Here is a 23,405-nt window from a genome sequence, read left to right on the forward strand (position 1 = left end):
ACATTTTGTTGACAAAAATTAGCTGAAAGGAGAATAAATGATATTATAAGTTGCACAATAAAATAAAGACACACCAAAAAAATTTAAGAAAAATATTAACCATAAAAAAATAAATTATCGATCTATTTAAGCATATTTTCTGATGTGAATGTTATATTCCTTTGTTAATGAAAATGCACCGTTTGGTAGCTTATTCTAGAGGTATTTTTAATCGGATAATTTTACCCTTCGATAAGTAATAAATAATTTCTTTATTTAATAATATAAGTAATTGAATAACTTTATTAATTCAAAATAATTAAGTATTTCTTTTAAGATAACGTCACATAATTTTATTAATATTATTTTTAAAAATTTATACACACACATTATATATATATATATATATATATATTAATATATATATATATATATTAAATTATATCAATTTTTTATTTTTTGATTAATTAATCATAAAAACAGCATAATTATATAAACAATAAAATTATACTGTTGTGTATATAATTAAGTAATTTTCTTTCAAAAATTCAGGATTATATTATTTTCTAAATACTATTTTCTCAAAATTATATATATATATATATATATATATATATATATATATATTATTTTGATATAATAAAAATGTGAATAGTTTATAAAATTAGTTTTTTTTTTCCTTCCCTTCCTTTTGGGTATCCAACTATCCATTGCTTTGCTGAAATCAGTGGAGTTCGATACATCGGTTTGGCCTTCGAGGCATAAACGCTTGCAGAGGAAACGTTGAATCAAAACAGAACAACGTACATTCTGCAATTGAAAACTAATAATGTCAACTGTCTTCTCAGCTGTAACCCTTTCCCCTCTACGGTCGTTATCCTCTACACTAAAATTTTCTAATGTTTACCCTTTCAAATTTCATCCAAATGGGTACCATCCAATTCTCTCCAAATCCAGGTCACAGTCCCTAATTGCCAACTCTTTGCTATCTGATAAGTTTCCAACGGTGGCTGCCCCATCAGTAGGGCCTATTCCTCCGTCTCATCTCATTGAAGTCGTTAAAACTGCAGCAAATACTGGCGCTCAGGTTTTCCGGTTTCCACTTTTGCATTGTTATTTTCACTCACATTTGTTATTCTCTGCAGCTTGCTTGTGCATCGAGTTTAGGATTTCATGATAACTGTGTCTGTTTAATTTATTTCCATTTTTTAACTACTAAGGTCTCTTTCCTCTCCCCATTATGAGAAGGAAAGTAAGGGTTTTCGGACACGAAATTCGAAGTGCTATTATATTTCTGTGCAACTGTGATGAGACTCTCTCATTTTGAATATGGTTTTGGCATACCACCTTCTTAATATTGGATATTACACCTTATTTACAGGTTGTGATGGAAGCAGTCAATAAGCCTCGAAATATTACATATAAAGGATCAACTGACTTGGTGACCGAGTAAGGTTTCGTTGTAACTATAATTGATGTTTACCTTCCTATGTTCAAATCAATTTATCGAAACAAACAATGTGCTCTCTGTTCTAGTATCTTCCTTTTTGTTCTCATATAGTTGGGTAGCACAGGATTTGGGAAATCCTTTGAGTTGCCCAATACTTTTCGTCTCTACAAGATTTCAGATACATTTTCACTAAAAGGGCTTTCTTAGGATAGATTCCCGGATCTTGTAGGTAAGTTGGGAATGATTGATATTCAATTACCAATTAAGAGAGAGTGATGTAAATAATATATATACTAGGATAAGAAGTATTCTCAATATCTCCATAGTAATTAGGTTAAAATATCTTCATAATCTTCCTATTCATTTCAGCATATTATTATTTCGTTTTTTAAAAGTTTTGGTTACTACAAACAGAGATGATGAGAATGTAATTGGTATAACTCTTTATTTTCTTACACAGTTCAAGTATATATATTTATATGTGTGTATATAAGAGCTATTGTGTGCTTTTTCTCTCAAGCATTCACGAAAATCCACTCATCAACTAAATTTTCTAGCCATTGGTGCTATTGATGCTGGAATTTCTTTTGGCAACTTTTCTAGCAAAGCCACTACCATTATAATAAAATCTGCTGTCTGCTGATCTACCCGTCCCTAAGAGCTGAGCACCATGGAGTTAAGATGTGCTCCCATTTTTCTTGTGCATATGTAATTCTTGTATGCGCCTTCGTCCTCTACATAGCTTGGCTGTGCATCTTCGCTAGTTTCTGACCACTCACAAGTCTTAATGGTGTTCATATATGCCTGTATCGTCCCGATTTGTTTTTGGTTTATCATTTTATTGTCATAATTTTCTTTCTCCATGGTGCGCAGAAACTAGCACAAAATATGCCATGATAGTATTGCATTTAGCAAGGGATTACAATTTTACAGACCTTAAGGAACCTCAAAGTAAAAGTGAAATGCGTTAGGTAATTACTGCCTCAATTCAGATGTACATTTACCCATAAAATTTGAGGGGTATTCGGTTCGGATATACGTATAATATTGCACGCCATTCTTCACATCCACATCTGTATAAATTTAATTATTTAATTAATATTTCTCATATATATATATATATATATATATATATATTATTTAAATAAAACATTTATAAGAATGACTTAAATGAAATATTAAATCTAAAATTTAACTCAATCTATTTAAAAAGTAGTTTGAATTGATTTAAACAATCCAGTTCTTGTATAAATTTTTGAAATGTAATTAGTTTTTGTGAGCAATATATATTTCATTATGCCTATAAATTCTCATACATAATTAAATTAGTATCACATATAATTAATATAATAAGATGTGTTATGTAACATATAAAATAATTATGATTATTATAGTATCAGTGCTAGTATTATTCATATAAAAGATTTTTATTGTTACAATATTTTTAAATATTGCTTATTGCTATTAAATTTTTTCATAATAGGCATAAATTGATTCATCCAAACAAGAAGTGTGTATTATTTAATATTTATTTTTATTGAACTAAAATATATAAGCAATTTAAACTTTAGAAAAAATAATTAAAAAAATTGAAAATAAAATATCTTTAGAGTAAAATGGAAATTACAAAACAAACACGTTCCTGGTTTCTTTTGTTGTTGATCTTCATCGTATTGTATGGAACTATTTTTTCTTTACAGAACTGCACAGATGGAAATTGCATAATTTTGACTTCTACAGAATGATAATGGAACTAACGAGATAACAGACAATAGCTCTTAACAACCTGTTTGCATGTTTTGTTTGTTTCTTTCTCTAACCAAATACGAATCATTTTCTTAACCCTATTTTCACTAGCTTTTGAATAATTTGCAGGACTGATAAAATGAGTGAAGCTGCCATATTAGAAGTGGTGAAAAAGAATTTTGATGATCATCTTATTCTTGGGGAAGAAGGAGGAGTTATAGGAGATACAGCATCTGATTATCTCTGGTGCATTGATCCTTTAGGTCTGGGATTTCAAGTATTTATGGTTTTAAGCACACAAGTATTTATGGTTTAAGTCCTTATAAAGATTATCTTTGTTTTTAAATCAAAGGAAGGAATTTTATAGCACCTCTAATTATCCACTTATTACGTTTAACAAAATAATGTGGATTATACTCCCTACTGGGGATTCGAAAAGTATTATTTTTTGTACTTTTTAGGAACTAAAAATAAATAATTTTTTTATCTAGTGTCATACTTTTTGGCACCAAAAATAAATTTAAGCCTAAAATATCTTTTTCCTCCTTCAATGATTTTCTCAGACTGCATGTTCCTCACCATTGCTTTTTCTGCACATTATTTGTGTAGTTTAATTACAAAATTTGGATAAATTTGCAGACGGAACAACAAACTTTGCACATGGTTATCCGAGCTTTGCTGTCTCTGTTGGAGTTCTATATCGAGGGAATCCTGCTGCTGCCGCAGTGGTAATTTAACCATACTGTTTATGTGAACATGGGGAAAAGAAACAATAATGGCTTCATATAAATTGTCTCTGTATCTCTGTATACTTCGCGTAAACATATTATTAGTTTATAATATAATGCAAATTAAGATATAGCTATAATGTGTATTTGGCAAAAGAATAATTGATAGACCACTACCAGGCTTGATGGGGAACTTGGAAAAGATCAACTAGTTGGTCTGCATCAAACAACGCCCAAGTTTTCAGATAGAGAGAGTGATAGGAATAAGAATAATAAGTAGGGGTGGATTGTATTTGAGAGAAGGAATAAGAGAGCGAGTTAGCTGTCATCATTTAACTGTTTGACAGTTAAAGGGAGGAGGATGAGGTAGTTATAAATAAAGGGTTGGTTAGTGGGAGAGGGACTTTTGGAGAGTTAGTTGTTGACAAGTATTGACCTATGAAGAGGGTTAAGCCTCTGTTCTCACTGTACAAACATTGATTCTGTGAATATCATTCTATATTCTTTCGTCCTTTCTTGTGTTCTTGTGTGAGGAAGAGCATTCTTGATTAGGTTCCCAATTTAGGAACCTATCAATTGGTCTGACCTGCCGGATCCCAATTGGAGAGGAGAAGCTAGCGCATAATGGAGGGGAGAGTGGTGGCTGTTGAAGGGCACTTGGAGGCGGTCGAGATTGCAATAGCCGAGACGAAAGCAGACACGGGGGCTCTGCGACAAGAGACGGCAGCGATACAACAGGACATTCAAGCAATCTTGAAAGCGCTTGGAGAACGTAATCACAATCACAAAGGCCAACATCAGGATGAGAGTCAATCGTCGGTGAATGATAATGGGGGTGGACCCAACGACGAAAGGGGAAGAGGCGGAGAAGGTAACCAAGGAGGAATGGTCAATTGGAGGAAACGGGTCGAGTTACCCGTGTTTGAAGGGGGCGAGCCATGGGTATGGATAGGCAGAGCAGAGAAGTTTTTCGAGATCCAAAGGGTGGCTGAAGAGGAGAAGCTACAATTGGCTTTTATTAGCATGGAGGGCTACGCCGGGAGCTGGTTCCGATTTTGGCGAGAAAAGACCAGGAACCATTCTTGGGATGGATTGAAGAGGGCTTTGGGAATACGCTTCGGGGGAGGAACACGGGGGACGGTTTATGAGAGGCTGTCGACCATAAGACAGGTGGGGCCGGTGGAGGAGTATATTCGTGATTTCGAAGTGTTGGTTGCGCAAACAAACTAGATGCCCGAGGAACAGGTTTGTGTACGACTTCGAAAGCGGGAGGAGGATGGGTGTCCAAGAATCAAGGTTCTTGGGGAAAAACGTCAGGTGCGGTAATGCGGGTGGAATCTAATCGTGACAAGACGGTACGAGGAGGGCCGGCTGAAAGTGTTGGGTCTGTTAGGAAAGACGCGACCCAGGGGCAAAATAACGAGAGAATCAACAATGGCGGAAGTGATCGGAATGTCCGCAATCTACCATACTCGGAGTATATCAAACAGAGAGAGGAGGGGAGATGTTTCAGGTGTGGCAGATCCTTCAGCCCCGGCCATCGCTACCCAAAGACGGGTCTAAGGATGCTAATTTTAGCGGAAGAGGAGGAAGAAACTGAAAGCGATGTGGGAACTGAGTTGAATATCGCTAAGATGGAGTTATCGGCTTTATCAGCCGGCGGACTCACGTCACCCAAAACGATGAAGTTACGAGGACGAATTGGGCGACGATAGGTACTGGTTTTGACTGACAGTGGCGCGAGCCACAACTTTATCGGTCGAAGGGTGGTGGAGGAACTGAAGATGGTGATGGTGGATACTCGACCATATATGGTGAGTCTGGGAGACGGCCAGAAGAAGAGAATCAGTGGTTGTTGTGAGCAGGTAGCACTGGAGTTGGGGGATGCTAAGATTGTCGAACGATTTTACTTGTTCGAACTCGGGGGAGTAGAAGTGATTCTCGGGGTGGAGTGGTTGGAGAAACTGGGGGAAGTGACGGTGGACTGGGGGAAGCTGACGATGGTGTATCAACAAGGAGGGAAGGAGATAACGGTGAAGGGGGACCCCACGTTGGAACGTAAAGTGGTGGGACCTAGTGCTTTGTTAAAAATTGATAAAGCAGAGGCTTGGTTCATGGTTTGGGAATTGGGCTCAATGGAGGCCCATAATGATGTACAGAGGTATTTGGGCCTCACCGAAAAACAGAAAGAAGAAATGGAGATACTTCTAGACAAACATGACGTGGTTTTTGCAGAGCCTACGGGGCTGCCACCTAACAAAGAGATGGAGCACCACATACCCCTTAAAGAAGGGGTTGATTCCGTTAACGTCCGGCCATACCGGTACCCACACGTGATGAAAGCCGAGATAGAACAGCAGGTTGCCGAGATGCTCCGGACGGGGGTGATCCGACCAAGCCACAACCCCTACTCGAGTCCGGTAATTCTGGTGAAAAAGAAGGACGACAGCTGGCGCTTCTGCATAGACTACCGGGCACTTACCGAGCGACGATACCGGACAAGTTCCCCATACCGGTGATCGAGGAGTTGTTGGACGAGTTGAAGGGAGCGTCCTATTTTTCTAAAGTGGACCTGAAGGCTGGGTACCACCAAATTCGTATGAGTGAAAAGGATGTAGAGAAGACAACGTTCATAACGCACTAGGGGCACTCCGAGTTCGTAGTGATGCCGTTCGGGCTCACCAACGCGCCGGCGACGTTTTAGAGCGCAATGAACAACCTTTTTCAGCCCTATCTACGAAAGTACGTCCTCGTATTCTTTGACGACATCCTAGTCTATAGTCGCACTTGGGGGGAACATCTCGAGCATGTCGAACGCGTTCTTTCGACTCTGCAGCGAGATCAGTGGGTGGCTAGCCGGAGAAAGTGCGAATTCGGACAAACCCAAGTTAAGTACTTGGGACATGTTTCAAGCAGGGGTGTGGAGATGGATGATGAGAAGATAAAGGCCATCGTCGAATGGGAAAGGCCGAAAATGGTGAAGAGCTTGAAGGGATTTTTGGGATTAACGGGGTATTACCAGAGGTTCGTCAAAGATTACGGCAAGATTGCCCGACCTCTGACGGAGCTGCTGAAGACGGGAGGTTTCGCTTGGAACGAGAAGGCAGAGGAGGCGTGGAAAACACTGAAGAGGGCGATGACTACGGCCCCAGTACTGTCATTGCCAGATTTCAAGCAACCTTTCCACATCGAATGTGACGCTTCGGGGCGTGGCGTGGGAGCAGTCCTGATGCAGGGAAGAAAACCGATAGCATTCTTTAGCAAGGCTCTATTCGAGGGAAAGTTAAGCAAGTCCATCTACGAAAAGGAGCTGATGGCCCTAGTGCTAGCCATTCAACACTGGAGGCCGTACCTCGTAGGGCAGCGGTTTGTAGTCCATACAGATCAAAAAAGCCTCCGACATTTGCTGGAACAACGTATCACCACACAAAACCAACAGGATTGGATTGCTAAGCTCCTGGGCTACGACTTCGAGATAATCTATAAGGCGGGGGCTACGAATAAAGCTGCGGATGCCCTGTCAAGGCAGTGTGAGGGGGAACACGAAGAGGAAAAAGATATGGGCATGGTAGCCAGGCCCTTCTGGCAAGATTTCGGGGAGATAGTGAGGGAAGTGGAGGCGGATGAGTTTTTACATAGAGTAATGGAGGAAATTAGGAGAGATCCTAACACCCACCCCGCTTACACCCTGGAACACGAGAGGCTCCACCACAAAGGCAGGCTGGTGTTGTCGGCACAATCAACGTGGATTCCCAAGTTGATAGCAGAATTCCATGTAACACAGATTGGGGGCCACTCCGGGGTGTACCGAACGTACAGGCGCATAGCCCAGTCCTTGTATTGGACCGGAATGAAGAAAGACGTGACAAAATTCGTGGCCAGATGTGTTGTGTGCCAACAACACAAATATCTCTCTTCTTCTCCTCAGGGGCTGTTGCAACCGTTGCCAATTCCTAATGCAGTATGGGAGGAATTAAGCATGGATTTCATAGTGCGACTACCAAAATCGCAGGGGCACGATGCTATATTGGTGGTAGTGGACCGCTTGAGTAAGTACGCTCATTTCCTACCCCTTAAGCATCCATACTCAACCAGGACTGTTGCGGAAGTATTCATCAGGGAAGTCATCCGGTTGCATGGGATTCCCCAATCCATAGTGAGTGATCGGGATCCATTATTCCTGAGCATTTTCTGGAGGGAGTTGTTCAAGGGTCAGGGGACGAAGCTGAATATGAGTACCGCTTACCACCCCGAAACAGATGGGCAAACAAAGGTCTTGAATCAGGTATTGGAAGGGTATCTAAGATGCTTTTGTTCGGAGCAGCCAAAAGGGTGGATGACAGTCTTCAGACACAAGATTCATTCCAGGCGAAACACTGGTAGAGGCCGTAAGTCAAGAGCTTCAGACACGAGATGAAGCCTTGAAACAATTGAGGTTCCATTTGGAGAGAGCACAGGAAGTGATGGTGCGTCAGGCAAATAAAAGAAGAAAACTAGCAAATGTTGAAGTTGGAGATTGGGTTTATTTGAAGATAAGACCCCGTAGGCAGTCTTCAATGCCAACTAGGCTTCATTCAAAATTGGCAGCTAGATATTTTGGACCGTATCAGATCATTCAGAAGGTTGGGGAGGTGGCATACAAGCTGCAGCTGCCGGAGACCGCGAGGATACATCCCGTCTTCCACGTGTCACAGTTAGAAAAGGCTATAGGCGCACAAGGAGTGGAGAAGGAACTACCACAGGATCTGCAAGTGGAAGGGTCATCGTTTTGGCCAATGGGCTTGCTAGGCAAAAGGCAGACGCAACAAGGAGGAGAGGAAGTGCCACAGTTGCTGATAGAGTGGCAAGAGGGAGGCCCAGATGGTGCAACCTGGGAGGATGAAGTGACCATCAGGGAACAATACCTCGACTTCAACCTTGGGGACAAGGTTGGACTTCAGGAGGAGGGTATTGATAGGCATAAGAATAAGAAGCAGGGGTGGATTGTATATGAGAGAAGGAATAAGAGAGCGAGTTAGCTGTCATCATTTAATTGTTCGACAGTTAAGGGGGGAGGATGAGGTAGTTATAAATAAAGGGTTGGTTAGTGGGAGAGGGACTTTTGGAGAGTTAGTTGTTGACAGGTATTGACCTGTGAAGAGGGTTAAGCCTCTGTTCTCACTGTACAAACATTGGTTATGTGAATATCATTCTATATTCTTTCGTCCTTTCTTGTGTTCTTGTGTGAGGTAGAGCATTCTTGATTAGGTTCCCAATTTAGGAACCTATGAGAGAGTATTGTTTGAAAAGCTACTGTTCTGGGTCTCCATTTGTGAGATATTGACACTGCTGCTATCTTAATTTAGTATTTTTAATTTTTGGTTTTAGTAATTCTCTTACTCTATCAATTGGTTCAACCTGCATGTTACAAACTCATTTGTGCCACACAAGTTCACTAATAGAGCCAATTTGTTGCATAAAAGGTTATTGCATTGGCAGATTCAATTAAACTCTTGATTGCAGAATTCCCACAATCTCTATTCTTAGAAATGATCAATGAGTGAAGCAATGGTTGGAAAGGTAGTTATCACAAGAAGGAGGTTCATTAAGTGTCGACATAGAAGAATATTGATGGTAGCAAGAAGGGTCGAGCTCCCCTATTTGATGGAATCAACCAAGTAGGGTAGGTGATGAGAGTTGTCACTTACAGGGAATTACAAAGAATGCAATGAAAGATGTGAAGGTGAAGTTGGCAAAGCTTAGCATAAATAGACCCACAATTCATTGGTTTTATCTATGTGAGCAAAACGGAAGATCGTTTGACATGGCACTTAGATAAATGAGATGGGAAAAATACAATGTATTCAACTTACACTGCTAGACTTTTATTGATGTATTTATAGGATACAAAGAAGAGGCAAGGCACTTGCCTAAAACCCTAACCCCAAAGTTGGGTTCACATACTAGAAAAATAATAAATAAAAACATTACATTTCAACACTCCCCTCAAGTTGGAGTATATAGATCATATACACCAAGCTTAGAACATATAAATTGAATTTTAGGTTCCTTTAGAGATTTAGTTAGAATGTCTGTGAGTTATTCATTAGAGTTGACAAACTCAGTAGTAAGACTCTTGGGCAACAACTTTTCTCTAACAAAATGACAACCAATCTCTAGATGTTATGTTCTTTCATGATACACCGGATTAAAGACAATACAAAGAGCTTAGTTGGTTGTCACAATACAATTTCATCTGCTCATTTTCACAAAATTTCAACTCCTGAAGGAGTTGTTTATTCCACCCAAGTTCACATGTAGCTAGGGCCATAGATTGATATTCAACTTCTACACTAGATCGAGCAACAACAATTTGTTTCTTACTTTCCTAGGATACAATGTTCACTCCAAGGAACACAATATTTTGTGGTTGAGGGAGAATAACATTTATATGCTTTTTGAAGATGAGAATATCCCAAAAAGACACACTTAATAGCCTTTGCATAAAGCTTGTCAGACCCGGAGAGACATTATGAACAAAACAAGTACACCCAAACACACATGGAGAGACATGGTATAAAGATCATTTGAACAAATTATAAAGTGAGGAACTTTATTTTCAAGAGAAGGTGTCCTATTGATTAGAAAATAGGTAGTGAGGACTGCATCTCCCCAGTGATGAACAAGAACATTAGTATTCAACATTAGTGAGCATGTAGTTTCAATAAGATGTATATTCTTTCTCTTTATGCCATTTTGTTGTGGAGTATGAGGACATGTTGACTGGTGTAAAATTCCTTAGAAAGATAAGAATGAAGAAAACGCAGCAGAAAAATATTCCATAGCATTATCACTTCAGAGCATTTTAATTGTCTTCCCAAATTGGATCTTAATTTCATTAAAAAAAGACATCAATTTGGATAAAAGTTCAAATCTCTCTTTCACTAAATAAACCTTGAGTACATCGAGAGAATTCATCAACCAGGCTTATAAAATAATTAAAAGCAAAGAAATGACACGACGTGGTCTCTAAATATCAGAATGAATAGTAGAAAAAATAGAATTACATTGTTTCTCAAACTTTTTAGCAAAGGAAGATCTAACATGCTTTCCTAACTGACAAGACTCACAATCTAAGGCTTGAATGTATTTGAGACTTGTATGTAACCATCATCTTCAACTTAGTCAAACTTGCTTGGCCCAAATGGTCATGCAAAAGTTTTAGGGATGAAGTTGCAAAACAAGATAATGAGGAGCTTAGTTTTGGGAAATTAAGTCCTTGTTACTCATGTCCTTCTCCAATCAGACGACTCATACTATGTTCCTGTATAGCAAAGGAATTAACAGTAAAGGTTACAAAATAGTTTAAGGAAGAAGCAATTGGCTCAAAGAGATTAAATTGTAAGGATCATGAGGAATGTACAAAATAGAATTTAAATTTAGTGAAGGATGTAAAGACTTTGCCAATTCCTTGAGATGCCACTTTGGATCGATTGGCAACAGTAATAAAAGGAGGAATTTTTAGAGAGGAAATGGAGAAAAATGAAGAAATGTTACTAGAAACATGGTTTGAGGAACCTGAATAAAAAAATCCATAGACTATGACCTTTCACGGATTGAGAGATGCATGTAGTTGGCACATTTGACATTAAAGAGGATTGGCCAAGATTGGTAGAGTTTTCAGACTTATACCTCAAACATTATTGCTACTCTTCATCAAAATTTCTAGATTCTGAATTGTTAGATTTAGACACATGAGCAACTTTATTTAGAAAACCATGCCAAGAATAACATTTTTTTGGGTATGACTCATTCTTTAACAATATGAGCATTAAGGACGCCCACTTTGACCACCACGTCCTCCTCAGTTCCTATGACCTCCTCCTCTTACTCGTGGTGCTATCATTGCATATGTTTCAATAACATTAGTTAAATTTTCATCTTTTAATAATGTAGGCACCCAAAGAAGTCTAGTATCTAAGTTGTCGATTGAAGGGATTTGATCACTAGCTAAAACTTGGTCACGTACATGATCAAAATCCGAGTTTAGGCTTCTCAGAGTTAGGACCATGTAAAACTTATCAAGTTTTTTTTTTAGTGGGGCTACTCTTTGAGTTGCATCAGAGAGATGTTGTATGTCATTAGAAAAAATGTTTTATGCCCTTTTCCATAAAGACAAGCATGTCTTGTAAGGTTTCAAAACTTCTAAGACATTTTTCTCAACAGATTGCCATAAAATAGTACATAACTTAAAGTTCGGTTTCTGTTGCTGAGATTTATCTTCATTTGGAATAGTAGAGACATCTTGTTCTAGACGATTTTTGGTATCCTTGACTAGTTGAGCTTTGCAGTGATAATAGTAGGAGTAGTAGATAGAGAGGAAGCCATTCTAAAAAACCCTAGCTTTGAGAGGGAAACCCTAGGTGAGAGCTACGACCACCGAAAGAGAAGGACAAGGACAAAAACACGTCCAAGAGGCTTCGCCAAGACGAACGACAACGATTTGGTGTGATTCTGGCACCGGGAAGGCGATGTGTGGCGGATACGCTCCTCAACCTGGCTAGCGCATGGCGGCGCATCTAACATAATTTGAGGCGGAGACTACTGGGGATGGGTTGCACTTCTCGAGGCACACCTAACCTTGACTTCGCCGGAGGAGATACGACTGTGGACATTGTTGGTGGACAGAAACGACAAAGGATGATGGTGTTGATGACAGACGGTCTAGCTCTTTATACCAACTTGAATAAATGTAATTAAGTAAAACAATGTATGTTATCCTTACACTTATCCTTTTACTTAGGTATTTATAGAATTCCAAGAAAGGGCAAGGCACCCGCCTTAATCTGTAACCCTAAAGGTTGGTTCACCATTTTTACAACTCTTAGACATGCATTTTGTAACGTGTCTTATGTTGAAAACGTGTAAGATGCATCCAAGGTTCAAAGCAATTGCACTTCACTTAGACTTTGTTGATCGTGTCTAGTTGTTGTCTTCATCTTATGTCTCAAAAGTCTTCATCCAATGTTGCTCGTCTAGCACTTTGAGCATGTTGAGTCTTAGACATAGGGACTGTGTTTTAGCTTTTTGTAGTGTCTTGGAATGAAGACTATCTTGTCTTGACTTGCATCTAGCAGTTTTGTTCATAATTCAAGCTCTTCATCTATGCTTTGTAACCGAGCATCTCATGCTTGTCTAGACTATTTTTAATACCTATTTTCACACTCAAGTTAATTTTTAAACACTTATTTGTTATTATCAAAACATGAGTGTTCTAGGCTTGATATTAGGATTAAGACTTGTGTCTTATACGTCTATACCTTAACATTATTATCACTTTTTATAAAGTAAACTCTTATGTGTTTGAGTGAAGCTTATAAGTCGAGTTCAAGAAAACTCGGCAAGTAGCTAAACTCGAGTTTAACAATATTGGATAAGAGAAGATATGCCAACTCGTGATGGTTTTTTGTTTTCAGGTTGAGTTTGTAGGAGGTCCAATGTGTTGGAATACTCGCCTCTTCTCTGCAACTGCAGGTGAAGAATTTTCCTAACTTCCATCAGTCCTTTAATAAAAATCAAGTTTAATACTTTTATTTTTTATTAAGAGTAAAGAAAAGAGACAGAGTGAAACCTTATGTCTGATAACTGTAGGATAGATATATAGAAATAAATACATAAATGGAGGATATACTGTTTCCTCTAAATTAAAGATAATGTGCCTATATTCTATATTTATTACAATATATTTTATTTACTAATTTCTGACATATTTTCAACAGAAAGGATTATGCTAGTTTTTTTCGATGGTTTTAATTTTTTCTGCTGATATAGTTTTCTTCTAGGTGGTGGAGCATTTTGTAATGGCCAAAGGATTCAAGTGAGCGCAACTAATCAGGTGATTAATGAAAAAATGATGTTGAATACGGAAAGTGAACAACGATCATGGGTCAACGTGATTTCAACCCTTAATGGAACAATCTGAAATACTATTTGTATGGTGCTTCATGATTGTTGTATAACTAATCTTCTCCCCTTGTCTTAGGTGGAAAAATCTCTTCTAGTGACAGGCTTTGGGTATGATCATGATGATGCATGGGCTACTAACATTGACTTATTCAAAGAATTTACAGATGTCAGCAGGGTATCCATCTGAAATCTATTGAACTGCACCTCATTTCTCTGCATTCCACTTCAATTTCTTGACTTTGATATTCAGGGTGTAAGACGGCTTGGTGCAGCTGCTGTGGACATGTGTCATGTAGCATTAGGAATTGTAGAAGCTTATTGGGAATATCGTCTAAAGCCATGGGATATGGCTGCTGGTGTTTTGGTATGCTCTTCAAGTTTTATATCATAGAAAGTTATTCTGACAAGTTAGTAAGCCTTGCATCTTTGAGATTAAATCATGTTTTGGTTTTCATGGAAAGAGTAATTTTTCTTGAAGAATTATTTCTGTGGTTATTAGGACAATCAGTCAAATAGTGGTTTAGGAAATCTTTCTCACAAAAACTTTGGTAAGAACAGGCTCAAGATGTATATATAAGGTAATGTGTAATGTTTTCAAACTTCAGAGTGTCCATGGACATATCCACATTGTATCCCAAAGTTTGTTGATCCTTATTCTTCATCGTGCTTGTTAGAGATTCTGTTAGACCTTGTTGAAGTTCCAAATCACCTTTAAATCTAGGACAATAATGCATTTGAGAGTTAATGAAATAGTCCGCAACATGCCAAGGCCTATGAAGTTTCGTGTTTCACCTTTCATCCCACAAAGGAAAATAATAAACCAAAATATATTACATTGAGTTAGTTTTTGTTTTCAGTTTTAAAACCCATAAAATAAATAAATAAATATATAGACAATTAGATCATATACCTTTTGATGAGTACATGGATAGGCTATGATAAAAGGCCAAGCAGGCTTGAGGCTAGGATAGAAATCTTGTATGTTTTGTAATTTTTTGTATGGGACTTGTATTGGGCCTTACAAATTATTTGTAATTAGAGACTTTTTAGACATTAGTTTTTATTAAGAGGCTTGTTGGATAGGCCTCATTAGTGATTGTGCCTAGGAATACAAGGTCCATAGTGTAAAAGACATTTTGTAAGCTCTTGTACTCATAATTGCTCATGTTGGAAGTTGAATCATTTCTTGAGTGAGAAATTCTCTCTAGGTTCTTAAAATGAAATTTTGATTTTTATTCAAAGTGACTAATCTTCTTTCTTTGACTTATCAATTTCTCTTGATTGTGGCGTCTCAAACTTATCAATTAAGTTAAATTGTGGTTTCTTCATCTTTGATCTCTTCTATATTTTCTATATGTTTTATCCTTTGGTGGAAACTGTGGAAACAATTCCATTCTATTTCGATAAACATTGTTCAATCTTTTTGCTTAGAACATGAAAAATCACTATTGCTTTGTTGATTTTGGAATGCAATTAGTAAAACAATGAGTTGCTTCTTGAGTTACAATTGAGAAAAACAAACCATGGTCTCACAAACAAAAAGAAAGAAAAACAAATCAAAGAAGGAAAGAAATAGAAAGAACTGAGACATATAAGATGCAAAGAAAAAGAAAAACAAGCAACTGAAAGCAAAACAATACTCTTTGATACAAACCTTCACACTTAGTTAATCCTTTGGCTTGACTTCGTGTCTAGTGGCAAGCACTTTAGAGTTTAAAATTTGTTTAATTTCAAATTGAATTTGCAATTTGTGTTGTGTTTTGTTCTTTGATTCAACTTTCATTTTCTTTTGTTAATGAAATTTAGAACCATCCCTTTGGACTTCATTTTGTGTGCTAGTTTCTAAAATTTGCCTTTAATTCTAGTTTGTCTTTTTCTTGGAATTCTTTGAAGTATTGTCATCATCTCTCTTCTCTTTGGAGTTGATCAGTTCTAATTGAGTTTTCCTTTATTTTCATTCCTCATATTCTTGATTGGAAGTGATTTGGTTAACCGATGTTTCTTGGAGAACTCACATCTTTCTAAGTTATCATCTTAGGTGTTGTGGAAACCTAGTTGGAACAACACCTGTGGTTAGAGAAAACACCAAAAAGAGTATAAACACTTGAGAGAAAGGAAAACAACCATTGCTGGACCATTTTACAAAAAATTACAAAACATATAAGATTTCTATCCTAGCCTCAAGCCTCATTCTTGGTCTTTATCATGTCCTATCCATGTGTATTCATGATCTTTTTTGACAGCATTAAAAGCCTTTTGTGTCTTCTCTTTAGCTTTTTTCATTGCTTCACAAATGAACCTCATGGCTAGTTTTTTATCCAAATCAACCACTCAAGGAACTTATTGCATCCTTTAAACAAATTATGGTATTCCTCCAAAAATCCTTATCCAAAACCACATCTTCAATTATTTTTCCATGCTTTGTTTTGGTAACCTACTAGACTTCCATTCATTACTAATTAATATTTTAATTAAAACTCTCTTGTTCTCATGATGAAACCCTAATGTCAAGTAAGATGATGCAAAGTGAGTAATACTCATCCTCACCAAATCTCCTCCTTTTGTGAAATGTTGTAGTAGAGAAATTAGAGAAGTTCTTGAATAGATAAAGGTTGTAATTATTTTATCTTTTTGAATTGTCATCTCATGAATTGGGATGTTCTCCTCATAATCCTCCAACATTAAGTTAACATTGTGCAACACAAAATGTCCAAAATAGCCTTTTCCACTTCGCCATGAACATTTGACTAGCAACTTTATAGTTTGTTGTATTATCCCCTAGCTATTCTACAATTGTATTTATCATCTCAAAAACTTTTTAAGCTGTTTCGAAATTGCAAATGCATCAATGGAGTTCAAAAACATGATTCCTTTTTGTGTTATTCACTAGGAAGTTTATTCACTAGGAAGGTTGTAAATATATTTCCTAACCACTTGTTTTCTTATGTACTTGTAAAGCAAGTGATGTATGTGTTACTTCCTCCATATATTAGCATTGAATTCCTCTCTCTTTTTCACATTGAAAGGTATAGCACTATTGTAAAAAAACTTAGCAATTGTCACACATCCTTTCTCAGACCTTTCTTAAACATGGTACTGATGGCAGTTTGTGTGCTAACTTCGAGCATAAGAATCACACAAAATGAGAGGAATTAACAGTTGTATTAAATTTATAGGATTAATTGAATGCTGTTTCCTTTACCTCCCTATTTCAGTATATAATTTTTTATTTACTAGTAATCCCTTGAATGGATTCAGTTTTATCACTTCACTTTCTTAACAGAATCATTTAATTATGAGAATATTGTGTACTCAGATGGTTGAAGAAGCTGGTGGCACAGTTTCTCGCATGGATGGAGGAAAATTTTGTGTTTTTGATAGATCTGTTTTGGTTTCAAATGGCCTGCTCCATACAGAGGTTAGTCTTTTCCGATTCTGCTTTATGGCAGACAATTATGTTGCACTTATTGAATAGGATGCACCGGTTGTCCTTACACATGAATATCTCCAAGTTTCATCACCATTTAAAGACATGTTTATAACAAGCAATCTATTAGGAAACTGGGTTAGAAACCTAACACTCTTACTCTCTAACACACTTCCCCAAAGGCACACACAAGAATGAGTAAAGAAACGTATTGTATTCACAACAAAAAAATCAAGAATACAATCCAGTATCCGGGAGCTTAACCTCCCTCACCAGGTTCAACACCGGTCTATACAATGTACGTGGTAACTAACTAACTGAAACTACAAAAGAGGTCCTTTATATAGATCTTTTCCCGCTCCCCTTAACTGTTCAACAGTTAAGTACTCATCCTTATTTCTCTACTTTCTTTCGCCTTTCATAAACCCTCCACGTCCTAACACAATCTATTTTTACTTTCATGTTAGTTTCACATCCCTATGCGTGGTTTATCAAATGTTGACTTAAAGTGACGGAGCTTAGTTCAGCTAAAGGTTCCTTATATAACATTCTGATAATTTCTATTGTTAATAATCAAGTTCTTTAAAATAAGGAACTACAAATATCTTGAAATGAATAGGAAGGTTGTAAATATATTTCCTAATCAGTAAGGAGATACATATGATATTTTTATTCCAATTATTTTCTATTTACAACAATCTCCATGAAGACTTCTTCCTTTTGTTGTCCATGCAAGAAAGTATTTTTCATACCAAAATAAGCTGCTAATTAGATCATGATTATGAAAGTATTCATCACTGAGGCAAATGTCTCCTCTGTCAATACCATAGGTTTGAGTATACCCTTTAGCAACTAATCTCTCTTTGTAATGATCCGATGTGCCATCAAGTTGAAACTTTACTTTATAAATCCACCTGCATGCTACAGCCTATTTATCTCATGGTCTGTCTGTCTGCAATTACACATGTAGGTGGTGTGATTGTTATGAATAAAATTATTTTTTATTTCCTTGTATAGTTGTAAAGTGGACTTTCTATCTAACTCAACCTTAGTCACTGAGATCTCCGACATTGTACAAAACTATTTATGCAAAGCTTGTTGATGCCATCTGAGTTCTTCAAATTATGGTTGGGATAGGATGGCATAGTCCATGGATTGATTGTGATTCTGAGTTGGTGGTTCAAGCTTTCTATAATCATCACATTGTTCCTTGGCATCTTCAAAATTGGTGTCAGAATATGTTGTATGCTTCAGAATGAGATCTCATGTATGTCATATATATATTGAGGGAACGATTGTGCTGGGAAACTTGTTTCTTTTGGGATTAGAAATAGATGTACTATGTGTGGGATCTTATTCCACATTTTATTACGTTTAATTTCTATAGGAATAGATGGAATGCACCTAGTTATAGGTTTATTTTTTGAGTGTGTTTTGGGTAGTCCCCATTCTCTTCTGTATTTTATTTTTAGTTTTAAAGATATTTTGTTATGTTACAAATGATTGAGATAACTTGGTGTCAACCTACTTGGAATTGCTAGTTACACGATGATGTTTTTGGCATATATTTGCTTAAAAAAGAAGATATCAAATTTTTGGTCTAGTAATTGTTGCACATTGAAGAGCACCTAACCATACAACAATAAATTGAGGGATCAAAGAAATTATTTGCACCATGCTTGGGAATTTGAGCGTTAGACATTTTTGCTTTTGAAAGCAAGTCACGAATATTCTTTGGCTGATGAACCTCAATTTCGTGAAAAATTATCCAGATTTCCTATTTGTTTGAGAGCAAACTGATATTTTGTATCAAGGATAGAGAGAATCATCACTCAATCATATTTTGAATCAAGGATAGAGTCACTAGTGATGATGATATCCTCTACATATACAAGTATAATGACCTAATGAGGACCCTGTTGCAAGAATGGTAAAGGATGGATCACACTTGCTATTGGCAAATCCAAGAGAACGAAGAACAGTTGATGGTATATACTATATGTCGTGAAAGTTGTTAACTTGATGAGCATAGCTTTCCTTATAAATCTTTGGTATCATATTTGAAATAAGATGAAAAAGAACACATACATGAATGAAAGAGAAAGAACTGAATTCTATTGAATATATTTTCAGAATACAAAGAGATGGCTACGTAAGCTCCCAACAGAGTAACAAATGTGAGAATATTGGATGGATATTCATATGGACGAATCCTTGTATATGATCACAACCAAAGGCCATATTATATATGTAGATGGTACAAAGCAATACGTGGAGATAGGCCTAGGTCCATATGTTAAAAATACATTTAGCACTCTCCCTCAACATGGTGTATATAATATGTTCCGAACTTGTTACAAATATAGTCAATTTCAAGATCTTGCAATGATTTGGTGAAGAAATTTTCCCATTGATCAATGAAATTAACAAATTGAGTAGTAATGTCTCCATATACAAATTTTTCACGGATGAAGTGATGATCTACTCAATATGTTTGGTCCTCTCTTGAAATACTAGATTTGAGGCTATATAAAGGGTAGCTTAGTTATCACAAATGAGAGACATTTGTATAACCTCTCCAAATCTCAATTCTTTAAGAAGTTGTTTGAGCCAAATAAGTTCACAGGTGGCAAAAAGTCATAGCTTTATACTCTACTTCTATACTAGATCTTGCCACTACATTTACCTTTTGCCTTTTCAAGATATCAAGTTGTCACCAATAAAGACAATATTTTAGGGTTTCTTCAATGAATGTGAATGACAACATTCTTATGTTATGCACATGGAGAATATAGAAACTGACTTACCACATTGACCATCAAAGACATGTCAAGGCAAGTGACTGAGGTGATTCAACTTTCCAATTAATATCCTGTATCTCACAAGGTTTTAAATGGTTTCCCTTAGCTTGGTAGAAGTTAAACATTAGGATATGTAGGTGTGTTAAGGGGCTTGGAATTTATTTGTCCAATTCCTCTAAAATATCCAAAGCGTACTTCTTTTAAAAAAATACAATTCTATTGTTAGGTTGTGTCACCTCAATTCCAAAGAAATATCTAAGTTTGTCAAAGTTGTCTAAAAATGATGACAAATGCGATGATAATCATTATATGTAATTATATGTAAGAACAATGTCATTATAGGTATATACATTCAACCCCTAAACGATGATAAAACACAAAATGATTAATCTCACTTTAAGTCATACCAAATTATTGGATTACTGCACTAAATCTTTCAAATCATGCCATGAGACACTGTTTAAGACCATATAAAGATTTGTTGAGACGAAATACCGTGTGAAATCCCCATGTAGGAACACATTTTTTACATCCAGCTAATAGAGGGAACAATGTTGAAGAGTAGTAAAAAATAATCTAACAAGGACATCTTGGCAATCAAAGAAAAGGTGTCACCATAATCTGGATCAAAGATCTTATTGGAACCTTTGGCCACCAAATATGTTTTTAGCCTATCAATAGTGCGAGTAAAGCCAACTTTGATTATGAAGACCCATTGACAACCAACGACAAATTTCTCAGAAGGTTGAAGAACAAGATCCCAATTCTTACTGTTTTGAAAAACACATAGTTCATCGAGCGTGACTTGTCTCCAATCCGGGTGGGTTAAGGCATCACTTGTAGTTTTATGAATTGACACGGAGAAAAGGGAAGAAAAACAAATATAATGAGATGAAGACAACCTAAGATAAACCAAAGTGACATAATGAGTGGAAACATTACGTATGGAGCATGTAGTTTTAGAAAATGTAAAAGGGTGATCAAACACGAGAAGAGGGGACAAAGGAGGTGGCATCAAAGTAGAGTTAGAAGTTGGCCTATCAAAAAGGTGTAAAATGCTAACGACGATGATAAACTCAGATAGTAGACATAGGTGGTGGGTTTGGAGGCAAATAGTGAAATAATCATTAATGAAAGTTACAAAACACTGAAACCCTAAAGTAGACCTAACATCACTCAGTCCTCAAATATGAGTGAACTAAAGCAAAATGAAACAAAGATCGTTCAACAATACTCTTAGCAAAATATGACAAGTGATAACTTGCATTGCACATGCAGTATAGTGGACCAAGTTGAGTTCAATGTGGGCACAGTTGGAGAGCTCAAAATCTGATCACAAATTGATTAATACCCATTGAATAATCCATACAATGCCATCAACGTAAAGAAGGTCTGACATTGCTCTAGGTTTCTAGGCAGGAGTGACAACATGAGCGAATAGTTCATTGAAGAGAATAGCATGAACCTTGCGCATGTTTTCAACCATGGGACTATCAAGGCGTTGAGGGACAGTGATGCTCAGAAGATTTTGGCGAACACCATTGAGGGGTTGAGTATTATTGGTGCATAGTAACCATACTTGCTCCCAAATCCCAACAAAGGTGTCATGGGTGCGAAAAATATGCTTCAGAAAATGGTAAATAGTTGACTTAAGAATATACAGACTTAGACATTAGCTTTTGATCATCAAAGACAATCTTTTTGATTAATTGAGGCTGCTTTCTAGGTAAGATGGTCAATATAATCATGCCCCTTAAGCCAAAAGCCAAAGATTAATATAATAGACCGGTACATTTAACAAGAACTATAACTATTAACAGCTTGTAACTAAATAAGTAAGCTAACATCTCATACAAATTGATCTAAGATTTAGGCATCCCATAATATTTAAGTCCCTTCTAGTTTCACAATTATTAGTTTTCTTACACTTAATTTTGGATTTGTTTGCATAGAATATAAATAACAAGAATGAAGTGAACGAATTTTATAGAGTGTTGCTAACGCAAATGAAAATACAATTTTTTGTGCCTGCTCCACAGCTTTTGAACAGAATTGGACCTGCAACAGAGAAATTGAAAAACAAGGGAATTGATTTTTCATTGTGGTATAAACCGGAGAACTACAGGGCAGACGTTTAAGGTACCAATAATTGCTTTTGTTCACTGTAACCGCCATAGACTTTTGTTCTTTGTATTTTTCGTCAAACACAAAACAGTAATTTCTATGATAACATCCATTTATCGTTTTACTGTTTAAACCCACTACTATTATGACGCTTTTACGTTTTCATTACTACTTGTACACAAAGTCCTATCGCTATTATATATGCATGTGTTTACCTTTTTTTTATAATAATAAAGCATAACAAAATTATAATTATAAAAATAAATATAAATAACTTTTACAATTTGATCGTAGATAATTATAAAACAGTCATTTAAAGGATAACATTGAACAAAAAATAATGTAAACAACAAAAAGAGGAATATCTTTAGATAAAGAAGTTTACTAGTCCATTATATTATAAATCTTTAAATATTGTTCTCCTTATCAAACAGTTTACTACTTACGAAAAATGTAATATTTAAAGGTGATAAAGAAAAGTGTTCACTATTATATTTGTTGAACCCTCCAAAATATAATGGAAAAGAGAAAAAAAAAGTGCGCTTTCAAAATGAAACCTACCCACTGTAAAAATTGAAAAAGAAAAGCTGACATACAAAATTATGGAAGACCTACATCAGAAATAAAAAGAAAAACATTGACGTTTGTTGGAATTAAATAAAAGGGAAGAACGGTGTGAGAGTGATTTGAGTTGAACATGAATTTTCAAACAATAATCGAGTCGTTTAAAATTGCAAAGAGAGGTGAATATGTATGAAAACTCTGATATTATAATGACGATGATGATGATGATGAGGAATGATACATATTTATCCTTGAAATAATCCCACTACTCGAAACTTTTGGATAGCGTCTGAAAAGTAGCTTATTCAATATCTAATTTCAAAAATGATAATCGTATTTTCCAAAACTAAGACACCAACAACTTTGAATTACATTCCCGAATATATTTATACGCTCAAATACAACCACACATGCTTGCATATTCCTTAACTTTCAGTGATAACTCATTCATATAATTCCAAAAAATTGAAATACCAAAAAATTGAAATACAATATGATCTATTCGGATCTTGAGGAGTGTGGTTTTGTTTAACAAGCCACAAAATCCTAATGATGTTTTTTTATTGTTTATTCTCTTTGAACAAGGTTTCCTTGTTAATGAGAGGGAAATATTCACCTTAAAAACTTTTTGATGCACAAGT

At 36.3% G+C, this 23,405-nt stretch overlaps 1 protein-coding gene across 3 annotated transcripts; it reads left to right on the forward strand.

Annotated features, from left to right (window-relative positions):
* The first annotated feature begins 653 nt into the window (after window positions 1–653).
* IMPL1 (myo-inositol monophosphatase like 1) lies at window positions 654–22,333 on the forward strand. 3 transcript variants are annotated; one of them, XM_088106010.1, is made up of 10 exons: window positions 654–1,066; window positions 1,361–1,428; window positions 3,305–3,438; window positions 3,815–3,903; window positions 13,359–13,416; window positions 13,725–13,777; window positions 13,925–14,023; window positions 14,099–14,212; window positions 17,165–17,266; window positions 17,743–17,802. In XM_088106010.1, exons 1-10 carry the CDS (start codon window positions 809–811, stop codon window positions 17,785–17,787), a joined length of 1,020 nt encoding a protein of 339 aa, XP_087962136.1. In that variant the 5' UTR covers window positions 654–808; the 3' UTR covers window positions 17,788–17,802. The 3 variants fall into 3 exon arrangements, with proteins under 3 accessions (XP_087962136.1, XP_087962137.1, XP_047178186.2); XM_088106011.1 differs by lacking the exon at window positions 17,743–17,802 and adding an exon at window positions 18,293–18,809 and having other exon boundaries at window positions 655–1,066; XM_047322230.2 differs by lacking the exon at window positions 17,743–17,802 and adding an exon at window positions 22,116–22,333 and having other exon boundaries at window positions 658–1,066.
* The last annotated feature ends 1,072 nt before the right edge of the window (window positions 22,334–23,405 follow it).

Source organism: Vigna umbellata, chromosome 2 (genome assembly GCF_029865625.1).
Source record: "Vigna umbellata cultivar VRB3 chromosome 2, Vumbellata_1.0, whole genome shotgun sequence".
Taxonomy (NCBI): domain Eukaryota; kingdom Viridiplantae; phylum Streptophyta; class Magnoliopsida; order Fabales; family Fabaceae; genus Vigna; species Vigna umbellata.